The following is a 13,037-nucleotide window of genomic DNA, read 5'->3' as shown; positions in this document are numbered from 1 at the left end:
GGGGCAATTCTGCATAAGATACATTTAAAGTTTGTGATGTAGTATGACAAGGAGCTTTACTTTCACCTACTCTTTTTAATATTTACATGAACGAGTTGTCTGAGGAATTAAGTAACAGTAGGACTGGCTGTGTGCTTGGTGATGCTGTAATAAATTATTAGATGTATGCTGATGATTTGATTATCTTTTCCACTAGTAGCGCTGGCTTTCAGCAACTGCTTAATATTTGTGCAGATTATGGATGGGATATAATGTGCAATATAATTCAAAATACTGTTTCATGTGTTTACATGACATGTAGAACCAAAGAACATAGAGATATGATTTGTCCAGATATTTTACTTGTCAGGGCAAGTTTTAAATGTTAGTAAAACTGTTAAATATTTAGTGCATGTCATTAATGAAGATATGAGTGATGATAATGATGTGTACAGGGAACATTGAAAGTTATATGTTCAAGCATATATGCTGGTAAGAAAGTTTCATTTGTGTTTGAAGCAGGTTAAGGTAAAACTTAAGTTTGATAATTGATGCAGAGTTTGATAATTTTTTCCTTTGCTGAGAAATTTGATCTATAAGTTTATCAGTCGATTGGAGAATTGTCAGAATAGCATTTTAATGTTGTTGATAAATCCTAGGCTTACTGAGGTGCATTATCAGCAGTGTTGCCAGATTGGGTGGTTTAAAATTTTATTGTGTGGGTAAAAAAATTGGCAGAGGCGGGTTGACAAAATTTGGGTGGTTTTGAAACATAACTTTTATATGCAACTTATTTAACAAAACATAACTGTGCTCCTACTTCATTTAGTTAATAGCGACCGGTGCATAGCGCAAACCCAGTGGGCCCACCCACAAGAGGAGGTGAAGGAAAGCTGTAGACAAATCTGACTCCCCTTCGCATGCACGTGCATCACGCAGCACCTGCAGTTAAACTTACGGTTTATCTTGACACTTTTATCGATAATTTTTTTCCAACAACTGACAGCAAAAATAAACATAAAAGCATTGTCTGATTGACAAGCAGCACCTACTTAAGTTCAAAAGAATTTAAAACGCCAAATAGGATGAATTTATACCCCTCTATTTGTGTTTCGATGAGACCTGGTTATGTTGGGGTTCTGTTACTGCTGGTGTTGGTTGCTGTATGGTTATTATGACAGTTATGATAGTTAAGACAATTAGGTTAATTCAATTAAAATAAATTCAAATTTAATAAAATATTAATCTAATATTTTGGGCTTTTTTGTGCATTTTGGAGGGTTTTGAACAGCTTTTGAGCTGGAAAAAGTCAGCTATATCTGGTAACACTGTTTATCAGTCACCTTTGATGAAATATTGGCATAACTGTCTTTTTTAATGTATATTGTGCGGTTTGTTTTTTGTTTTGTCTGTCTTTTTGATCTATATATATATATTTATATACACTATCGGTCAAAAGTTTGGGGTTAGTAGAATTATTTAAAATATTTTTAAATAAGTTTATCCTGCTCACCAATGCTGCATTTATTGCATCAAAAATACAGTACAAATTGTAAAACGTTATAGTACTATAAAATAACTGTTCAGAAGTAATTTATATTTTAATTTAATAATTTATTCCAGGCATTTTAAAGATGAATTTTCAGCTTCATTACTCCAGTCTCTAATATTAATTATTATTATTATTATTATTGTTATTTTTTATTTTATTATTAGTATTAACAATAATAATAATAATAATAATAATAATAATAATAATAATAATAATAATAATAATAATAATAATAAAAGCAATAATGACTGGAGTAATAATTTCAATTAAAACTACATACATTGAGAAAGCAGTTATTAAAAATTTTAATCAATATTTAACAATTAATTTAATTTTAAATCTAATAAGTGCCACCTTGAACAGATTAATTAAAAAAACATGAAAAAAACTGACCCCAAACTTTTGACTGGTAGTATGTATATATATATATATATATATATATATATATATATATATATATATATATATATATATATATATATATATATGTATATATATATATGTATATATATATATATATATATGTATATATATATATATATATATATGTATATATATATATATGTATATATATATATATATGTATATATATATATATATATATATATATATATATATATATATATATATATATATATATATATATATATATATATATATGTAATGCATTTTTATATTATTTATAATAACCAGTTATCTAAATTATGATAATGTTATAACTGTTTTTATTATTAAGTCTAGACTCAAGGAATTTAATAATACTTTTATTTTTTAATACTTTAAACTGACATGTACAACTAAAAAAGCTAAACAATCAATCATTTTATGCACCTTAAAATGGTACAAATAGATGTTCCTTACTCTTACTATTCTGATCATTCAGTATTCTCTAAAGCGGAACATATTACCTTTTTTTAAATGCATTACTTAATAAAAAGCTTAATACAATATTAAAGCATAATATATTTTGGGTTGAAATAACTGTTTGTCTGCTCTGATATAAAAGTGTTTGTGGCTGCTGTTGCTATGGTGTCGCTCAAGCAGGACTATGGGCCATCTGCCTGCCACTGTGTTTGTTGGAATTTGGGGAGGGAGACAGAAGGATGGGATCTCCTGAAACCGCAAAACTGTTTTAAGAGAATAGCAACAACATTATCGTCAAAAAACATTTCTACATAAACATATTAAGTGGTAGTGTCATACATCATCTACAAGATTCAACACATTTATACATGTCATCTTAAATTGGGCTGCAATTGTCGAACAGGGTGATGGATCTTAACGGCAGGGACATTACAAAGACAGCGGACATATACAATATGGTAAGAACAGTGTTAGCATTTGGGCTAATGTGAAGACTGTGGAAAGACGACAACACAGGACTTTTTTTATTATATACATGTATATATATATATATATTTTTTTTTTTACTATATGGAAATTGGAGCGAGGCATTTGCATGGGGAGTGCAGGAGGGGTGCATGAGTGCCAACAAGAGGAAAAGTGATTTTACCAGACCACCGAGAATGAAGAAGACCATGAAAAGGCGTCCAAGAGTGGTTCTTGCATAGACATCCCCATATCCCACCGTGGACATGGTGACCATTAATAAGTACACACATTCCCAATATGAGAGCGGTTGAGAGTTTTGGAAGTTTTCCCATGGATCCCCTGAGTTTTCCACCTGCGGAGAGTGAAAAAGGCTGTTACACACAAATCCAAACACAATGCTCTACAGCCATCTAACGTTCATACAGAAAACCACAAGGATGAATTGTGAGAGGAACCAAACTGAGGATTTAGCAGCAATAAGAGTTTCTGCTGCCATCTAGTGGCACAGATGCCCTCTAGCGCATCCTGATTAAAACGAAACAAAACTAATAAAACACTCACAAAAAATACAACAAAAACACCCAACCTTTAGATGAACTACAACACAAACCACATACGGCACAAAGGGACAGACGTGTGCTTTTTCCTCCCACGAATCTGCACGTGCACTCCTTTCTTTGTGAGTTTCTCCGGGGTCATGGGAAGAGAGAGAGAGAGAAGGGGGGGGGACGTGTGTGTGTTTTTTCACTCACCAGATGAATGAATCCTGCAGCAGTGAGCCATGTGCTTATGAAGATGGAACACAGGTTCACCAGCTTGATGGAATTACTGTGAGAGACGAGAGTTACATCACACCTCTCAAAGTGAAACGCATCACACTGACGTACAGATCAGTCAGTCATCTACTGAGGCCAACACACACACGAGCGGGCCGCTTCCAGCCACACCGTCGCTCGCTGGGGGTGAACACACAGGTTATCAGCAAATTATCAAGAAGAGGATGACCGGCGCATGTCGGAGCGGTCACACTGCTGCTTTCTACTAGAGATCAGTGCTACAAGTTTATTCATGTTTAAATGAACATTATAAGAACGACTATCTGAGTTTAACAAACCTCCAGAAGTGATATAGCTTTCTAGATGAAAAGACTTCTTACTCTTTGAATTATGTAGTCAATTTGCATTAGGGCTACATTAAGAGTACATAAAATAATGGTTGGTTATGTTTGGCATGTTTTTTGGTATAGTTTTAATATGTTATCTTTTTAATGAACACATTGTGAATGTACACTACCGGTCAAAGTTTGGGGTCAGTTTTTTTTTCCATGTTTTTTTTTTTTAAAGAAAAGCATTCGGTTCATAATTTTTAAATGTCAAAAAATTGTTAAATTGTTAAATATTTATTAAAATTTTAAGTTACTGCTATTGTATGTAGTTTCAAATTAAATTATTACTCCAGTCATTATTGCTCCTATTACTATTAACATTAATAATAAAAAATAATAGTAATAATAATAATAACAATTAATATTAGAGTGATTTCTGAAGGATCATGTGACTCTGAAGACTGGAGTAATGAAGCTGTAAAGTCATTATTAAAAATCACTGAAATAAATTGTTACATTAAATTATAAACTACTTTTGACTACAGTCTAAAAACTACAGTCATTTTACAGTGTAATAACATTTCACAATTGTGCAATGTGCACTGTATTTTTGATAAAATAAATGCAGCTTTGGTGAGCCGGATAAGCTTATTTTAAAACATTTAAAAGTCCGACTGACCCCAAACGTCTGACCGGTAGTGTATGTTCAAGTAAATTAAATTATAATTACTTGTTTGTTGAAGATAAAATAAATCTCAGCTGTAAACTATAAAGGGAGATCTGTTACTTTGACATAACCATATCATTATGGCTACAGTTCACAAAAGTCAAGACTATTCAATTAAATTGCTAATTTTAGATACAAGTACGCAAACACGGAAAACTGGAGCTTTTACACTTCAAATAAAAACTAAATGTAAAACTATGCAGTAAAGGGAGTGAATTTTCTCATGGATGTCAGCTGATGATTGTTAATAAAGTTGAATGTTTAAGAATCTGGATTATATGACCTTAGTGTCATCATCTCTTCAGAGTAAAACTGGAATATGTGTGTGATTGTTTTTTCTGCCTGTCAAATTATTTGTTTCCTCAGGATCTATGCAGCCAGGCCAGAGGTCATGGAGACTGGACACTTGAAATAATGGAAAAAAAAACTGAGTTATTTGCCATTTTATGTGTTAAATCTTTTAAAGTTAATTCCTTTGTATGTAAGCTGCCAGTTTGGATGAAGATTGAACCAGTTTTGATAAGACGGCTGAGAATACACTCAGCATTGAGTACCAAACAGACACTTCTTTGTGTGTATGTGTTCTATTCCTTTGTGGATTATGATTTTAATTGTGGATTATAATTGTATGTTTGAGATATTGAGATATCGTTCAGAATTGTATGCACACACATGTTGATTCTTACTTAGTCTCTCTGTGTTTTAAATAATCAGGTTAAAACACCTATATGTACTGTATGACGCAGTTAATGACATTATGTGATAGTATAAATGTCGCTGTTTTGGGATTGTAAGCAGAGCGGCCTACAAATTCTTTGCGAGTGTTGAAGCTAGCTTCTGCTGATGAGACTGCAAACTATCTTCAGTTAACTTTCTTTTTTTAATTGAATCTGATACTCCGGCTTTTCTTTATCAGACAGACTAGTCATTTTGGGTTAAAACTTTTGGTCTCCCAACAATATTTATTCCACTGTTGAAATATAAATACTTGTAAAGTGGCTTTAATAACAAGAGGCAGTTTTAGATGAAATGAAACCTGTTGTGTTTCAGCAACTATTAGATTGTTGGAAATATTTTGATATAATGTATTATGTTTAGAACGTAACTTTAATTTGAATGTAGGATTTAGAAAAAAAGTATTTCCAAATAAATTAGCAGCTGCAGGATCCTAAAGTCGTCAAAAAGATAACTAGTCTTAAACATCCCTCTAGCCTCTACTTGACTTTGGTTATCCATTACATCACTGTGTTTTGTGTAAATAGGAAGTCAAGTCTGTCACATCATCAACGCTCTCTTTCGCTCACGTCACCTCAAATCGCCACTCACGCTGAAAACGAATGACTTCCGGTCACTACAAATCACCGTCAATGTGAGCGTCCCTACTTCAGCAACCAATGAGAGAGAACAGAGCGGTGGAAATGTAACGTCGTGTTGACAGTTGTGTCAGTTTGGTGTGATATACCTGAGCAATTTCCTCCAATTGGAAAAAAAAAAAAAAAAAAGAAAAACAAGATGGCAGCTGAAATAAATGAAACGTCCAGCAGTTTTACAACCACTGAGTTGGGTGCTGACTGCTTTTTCCCCCACTACCTTTCTGATTCATTGACATATTTATGAAATAGCGCTGAGGTGTCAGGAGGCGCTCATCTGTCATGTGTGTGACAGCCTGCCAGAGGAGGAATCAATCAGAGGTCTGTCTGCTTCACACTCCTTCATTCATCAGGCCTGTTCTCTTACCTACAGCACACTAAATGCACACAGTACGGGATTAAAGTCAAACATTCTGCTCAGCTACGAGCCCTGCAGACTTCTGGGTCAAACCCACAGAGCCATGCAAAAAAAAAGAGCTGTAGAAACTGCGTGTGTGTGGATGCCAGCCGAGTGGAGCTTTTGAAACTGAGAGTGAGTATGCTTTCGGCCTTACCTTGTTTTTAAGATATTCAAAAACTGTAAAATTTCTGAGAACTGTATCAATCTCAAGGCTCTTAGAAACCTCAGACCTGAAAGAGAAGAGAAAAGAAGACGAGAAAAAGTCAAATTAAAATTTCCAAATTACTGCATATTTGATTGTACATTATATTGCTTAAAGAGGCTAAAATATTTGCTAACTCTGGTTCATAGCGGCAGTTGAGTTTAGTTTGTATCAACATCTTACATTTCATATGCATATATATTATACACATAACATTTTTAGATGTATTTTAAGAGAAAGGGCTTTAATGGTTATAATAATAATGGTAATAATAATACTAATAATAATAATAATAATAATAATAATACTAGTGCAGGGCAAAAGTGACTCACAATAAATCACTTCCTAAATAAAAGTTTATTTCGTATTGTGTGTACTGCATACTAATTATATATAAATTTTAATATCTATGTAAAAAAAGTATCACATATACATAATAGATATGTGATACACAAACATACCAAAGCAAGCTTTTATTATAGTGATTAAACTTTGCCTAATACTAATAATAACCTTTTTATGAGTCTTTAATTTTACTATGTGAAACACTATGATACATGATAGGGCCGCACGATATTGGAAAAAAAAAATGGACCAGCTCTATTTGGCACTAATAGCACTATTGTTTTCAGGGTAGTCTAACAGTATTGAGGTACAGAAATAAAATGATCACACTGCAAAAAATGCTTTGTCTAGTTCTAGTTCAAACATTTAATTTTTTTTAGATCAAGTAAACGTATTGTTTTGTTTTTACTTAAAAATAGAAGTCAAAATTAAGAGTTTTTCCTTAAAACAAGCAAAATGATCTGCCAAGGGGATAGGTAAACTTATGTTGTTTTTGCCATGAAATATAGATTATTCGACCAGAAACAAGGAACAAAAATCTAAGTAATAAAAAAAAAAGGTTTGTTGTTTTTTTTTATTGTTGTATAAATTCTGTATAAATACAGTAATTAAATACAAATCTACAGCTTCTGGTCAACTATAATTCAGACTCAACATTGCATCTTGCGATGTGACTATTGTAAATGCACACTGCGATATTGATGCTGAAATGATTTATTGTGCAGCTCGAATACATGACCAACAATCACAACTCAATTGGTAAATTCTGTATTGTTGCACACATTTATCAACACAGAGATATATTTAGGAACAGGGGTGCTGCTAGACATAAAGCTCTACTGGGGTGCACAGGTGAGGTGTTATGTTTTCTGTGTGCATTGCTTTCGCAAGCGTTGATTCTGTTGTACAAGGAGAATAACGTCTTTATTCTTGGATTACCACTCCTAATTCGTTCATATGCACATGAGAGAGTGACAGCGGTAAAAACAAGCGCTGAATCAAAACTTTTTTAAATCCTGAATCAATATTGGAGTTATATTCCAATGTTGGTTTAATATTCACATCACATTGGTTCATTTTGGACAATGACAACCTGTGACGTGCTCCCTATATTGTTTACCATGCTACTTTGAATATTTGGTCAGAAATAGCATGCAAGTAGTATTTAGTAATAAGTGTAATTCCTGCACCTTGCCGGCCAACCACTACGAATTCAGTAGTCGCTTTAATACACTTACATATAAAGTAAACTGTAACTCAAAGCATTTACTGAGGCACTGGCAATTTTTACTGGAGCTTTACTAGTAAATGGGGTCTAACATCCCCTTCTTTTGGAATATCTTTTTTTGCAGCGTTGTTAACATCACTACATCATAGCAGCTCAGTCAAATAATAGGCCAACATATTTAGTCCATTTATTTGTCCATTTAGAAAAGCCAAGCATGTTTAAGGAGTTATGTTTCATGAAGTGTGCTCCGCTTTAAACTCTGGCATGTCCAGGAAGACAATTAAATATTTCTTGCATCCTGTCTACATTTTACATTACTAAGATCAGAATGGACATTTTCAATTTCAAACTAACTTGAACATGCAAGATTATGATTTCAAAATTCATTTCAAAAACATGTACTGGCCTTGTTTTAAAAGCGTAACCACCCATCATCATGATGAATAAATACTTTTCCCCCTTCACAATACAGTAACAGGATTTTGTTTCCATTAAAGTAATGAGAATTTAGAAAAAGTAATAATATGTATGTTTAATCCTCCACCTGTCTATGATTTCAAATTTAACAAATCATATTAAATAATTATTTTTGATTGTATATACTGTTGGTGTATTGTATATAGCTACAGTATGTATGACAGAGGAGAACAGCTACAGAACACATGCACCTGGTTGGGTGGGTGGGTGAATGTGTGTGTGATGCAGGTGTAGAAATGAGCGCATCAGGAAGCAGATTAGAGAACAATATCACCTGCTTTAACACACTTCTTACATAAACATAATTTCTGCTCTGCTTTGAGCCTTACATCCTTGCTTTATACTTACAGTACTGACACACAAAACACTATTTTGTTAGATGAAATTGTTGTACCAAATTTGAAGTCTAACAGACAGATAGATTTCATTTTTACATAAATATATCTGGTACACACTGACATTTTGATTTACTTTTTTGAGTGTATTAAAACACAACAGTGAACTAAAAAAACTTTAAAAAAAAGTGGAACAAGTATCTGATTCTTAACCTGATGACAGAATTCCAACCCTACATGTGTCAAAGATGAGGTCTCTGCTTATTCTCACAACTGCGATTCTCAACATGTTTCTGTACTGAGAAGAGTGCTGATTTAGCTACCACGTCAACAAAAACCCTCTGGTTATTTCATTACTCAAGTAAATCAATGATACAAAGACAATACCTATCATATTATATGCATTTTTGTTTACTTTGCATTTTTATGTCTTTTATTAAATATGGTAACGTGCAGACCATTACAATAAATGACAAATTTGTTGAAATATAATAAGCATTTTCTTTTGTTTTTCTGTTGTTCTGATCCTCTCTGCGAAGCTTCCTTTGATTGTCACACAGCTTATGATTCCACTTATCAGATCTACAAGTCCAAAATATATATATAAAGATGAATACTGTGAATCAGCACTAGGCTTGTGTATACACTGTTAAAAATGCTGAATTCCACACAATTCCTTCATGTTGTCTCAACATAAATCAATTAAGTTAACATCATATTACAAATTTAAGTGGATTGAACATAAAACAATTCAGTTTTCTCAACTTTTCTCAAAAACTCAAGAATTGTGTTTTAAATAAGTAGAATTATAACTCATTTTAAATAAGTAGATTAAACAAACAGCAAAAGTATTTTTGAATGTATTAAAAGACAAAAGAGAACGCAAAAAAACAAACAAACAAACAAACAAAAAAAGTTGAACTGGTGCTGGTTCATCAACAAAAAAACCATGGTTATTCTATTACTTAAGTAAATCAATGACACAAAGCCAATACCTATCATATTATATGCATTTTTGTTTATATGCATTTTATGTGTTTAATTAAATATGGTAAAGTGCATTACAGTAAAGGACAAATATCTGAGAGTGGATCCTTATTTGATGAATATTTTCACATTTTATGGTCAGAAATGTTATGTGAAACCTTTTAGACTTGCATTTAATACGTATTTATTTTTTTAAAAGTTATATAAACGATAAAAAATGACTTCTTGTCTGACCATATCCTTAATTGGAAACAATAACACCCTCAAATGACAAAGACAGAATACAGAAAAGCAAAAAAAAAAAAAAAAAAAAAAAACTGCAGTTATCGTAAATCAATTCATAATCAAAACATATACTTTCTCCCTTTAAATATCTGTACTGTTATTCTTGATTTATGCTAATTTTTTGAAAGAAAGAAATAAAAAAATGATAAATCACAAAAAATCATTTTCCCTATAAAACTGTCTTACTTAAAGAAAAGTTATATAAATAATATAAAATGATTTCTTGTTTTTGACCATATCAGTGATAGGAAACAGTAACCCCTCAATAAACGTCTCAAATGACATACATTAAGTGAAAAAGTCGAAGAACATCACAGTTACTGCAAACCCATTCATAATCAAAATAAGTTTCCCTAAAAAATGGTCTTACCCCAGTTAGACAGCACATGGAGTAAATAAAAAAGAGAGTTCTGGCTATCACCATCTTTGCCATCTCCAGTTTTCACACGGTAACCATTCTGAAACAGGTCACCGCATGACTTCTTGCGTCGCCGGCTTTCTTGAATAGTTTCAGTGACCAAAGCACCCCGTGGGCCCCGAAACACTAGCAACTTGCTGGAGATCATGATTCTTTCTCCTTTAAAGCTCCAGAAATGCAAGCCCTGGATCAAAATCCAAAAACGGGAGATGCGAGCATCGGAATGTGTCTGTTGAACAACACTAAAGACCATTCAAGCCTAGACAGCAACACCTGTCAGTGGATCAAAATCTGATTGCAGCTTCAATCTCTGACGTATTCGTTCTGATCTTTTCGGTATTAAACGCCCACGCTTGAATCTTCTCTCTGACCCACTGTCTAAGTAAGGTGACAAGCTTTTGTATATGGCGAAACCTTCTAGAGATTTAGATCTGCTAAAATGAAAAAGAAAAAAAAAAAACGAATTAATCACAGCGGTTGTACTTGCAGTTCTATCATGCTGTGTGTGTGTGTGTGTGTGTGTGTGTGTGTGCGTGTGTGTGTGTGTGTGTGTGTGCGTGTGTGTGTGTGTGTGTGTGTGTTTTTTTAACTGACAGATATAATGTTGTGCAGTGGAATTGTTGAGTTGGACTATAAAAGATAATACATTTCATGCTAATAATTGCGTTCTAAATGAAGTGCTGCAATCCTGCTGTTGAGCTCATCTGTATTCACTGTACTTCAAAGTTGTCTTCCTGATAATTTCATGCTGCGTTGTTTCCTGCGTTCTCTTGCATCTGCAACAGATACATCAAAACCTACTCTAAAATCTGGAGAGCTTTCTGCTTTTCAGCTCTTTAAAGGAATGGTGCATCTAAAAATTAAAATTCTGTCATCGTATTATCACCCCTAATGCAGTAAGACAGCTTTTGGTGTGAAGTTAAATAATGGATATTGGCACATATACCAATAAACCGACTAACTAAAAAACTACTGTGGGAATTCAAAGCCCAGACATCTGCGGCTTGTTTTGTAATTTTCTGCTGGCTATACCACCTGTAGAATAGTTATGGCATGTTGTGAAAGTTGGCCGTCACTAAAGAAAGTCAAATCTGTCTTTAATTTTTTGGACTTTGCTTAAAACTTTACAGAGTAGCACTATAGCTTTTCAATGTACTATGTTGTATGATTTAAATTATGCACCAATAAACAAGTCAAATGAATGAATAAATAAAATAAATATGGATTCTTAAATATCGGTATTGTTTTTACGCAAAAAAATATTAATATGTTTTGACATGTTTTATAAAAATAAATGAGCAATTTTCAACATTTCAGCTAGGCCTATATATAATTCAATTAAACAAATATAAGTTGGACATTTATGGGGCCAGGTAATATCTTTCTGTGGTTTTTTTTCTTCTTTTTTTTCTCTGTGATCTTTAATATATAAGCTGGGTGATAACTACACAAAATATATTTTAAAACATCAAGCAGAAATTTGCCTAGATTGTTAGTTGATTATAAATACAAAAAAAAACTATTAAAATAACACAAAAAAGGCAGCAATTTGCTAAATAGTCCTACTTTATATCCTGATATGCTTTGTGTTTTTCATATTCGCTTATTAAATTTGTTGGTGATGCATTGGTTATATAATGTTGATAAATACTGAAAAGAAATAACAGCCATCGTTTAAATGGTTATATTTTACCATCAAATTGTAGAATATTTTATTTCATTATCAACTTTTAATCATGTTACATTTTGGTAATTTCCCTTCCAAAAAAAATTTGCCCAGTACTGTGACTTATATTGTATTTTTATGTTAGCATCCCTATACGAGAGAGTGGCATAACATTTTAGTCACGCTGTTGTTTTCACTTTTAAACGTGAACATGAAAAAAAACTAGTTTCGGCTTTTATTTAAATTTAAATGAACAAAGGAAGCCGTTTACATTACGTTATCAAAGTAACTACTGATGCATTTAGTGTAACATTTCAAAGAGCGCTGTTGCAGCACGACAGTGGAAAATGAAATTGTATTCATGCTGTCTGGCTCGGTTTAGCACGGAATGAAATGGTTCAGCATAAAGAATGGTTCAGTATGATATTGGAAAAGAGCTTTATTATATTTTTGATCTTATATAATTCAAAGTACTTTTTGTAGGAGATATTTCTATTAAACTTGAAAAGGAGGATATATATATCATTTTTAGACAAGTAAAACCGCTTTAGTCTGGAAATGGTATAAAAAAGACTAACCAGCTAAAGACGAATGGTTCAAAACAATAGCAGTTGAGTTGAGGAAATAGA

General features: G+C 32.6%; 1 protein-coding gene across 1 annotated transcript in view; it reads right to left on the bottom strand.

Moving 5' to 3' along the window:
- kcnma1a (potassium large conductance calcium-activated channel, subfamily M, alpha member 1a) overlaps nucleotides 1–13,037 on the bottom strand; it is a 379,548-nt gene that overhangs the window by 119,689 nt on the left and 246,822 nt on the right. Inside the window, 3 exon segments of the mRNA XM_056471109.1 lie at nucleotides 3,045–3,215; nucleotides 3,616–3,691; nucleotides 6,620–6,695. Coding sequence (XP_056327084.1) covers nucleotides 3,045–3,215; nucleotides 3,616–3,691; nucleotides 6,620–6,695 — 323 coding nt within the window.

This window comes from Danio aesculapii, chromosome 13, assembly GCF_903798145.1.
Source record: "Danio aesculapii chromosome 13, fDanAes4.1, whole genome shotgun sequence".
NCBI lineage: Eukaryota > Metazoa > Chordata > Actinopteri > Cypriniformes > Danionidae > Danio > Danio aesculapii.
The sequence above is the reverse complement of the archived record's forward strand: the minus strand, read 5'-3'. Positions and strand labels throughout refer to the sequence as shown.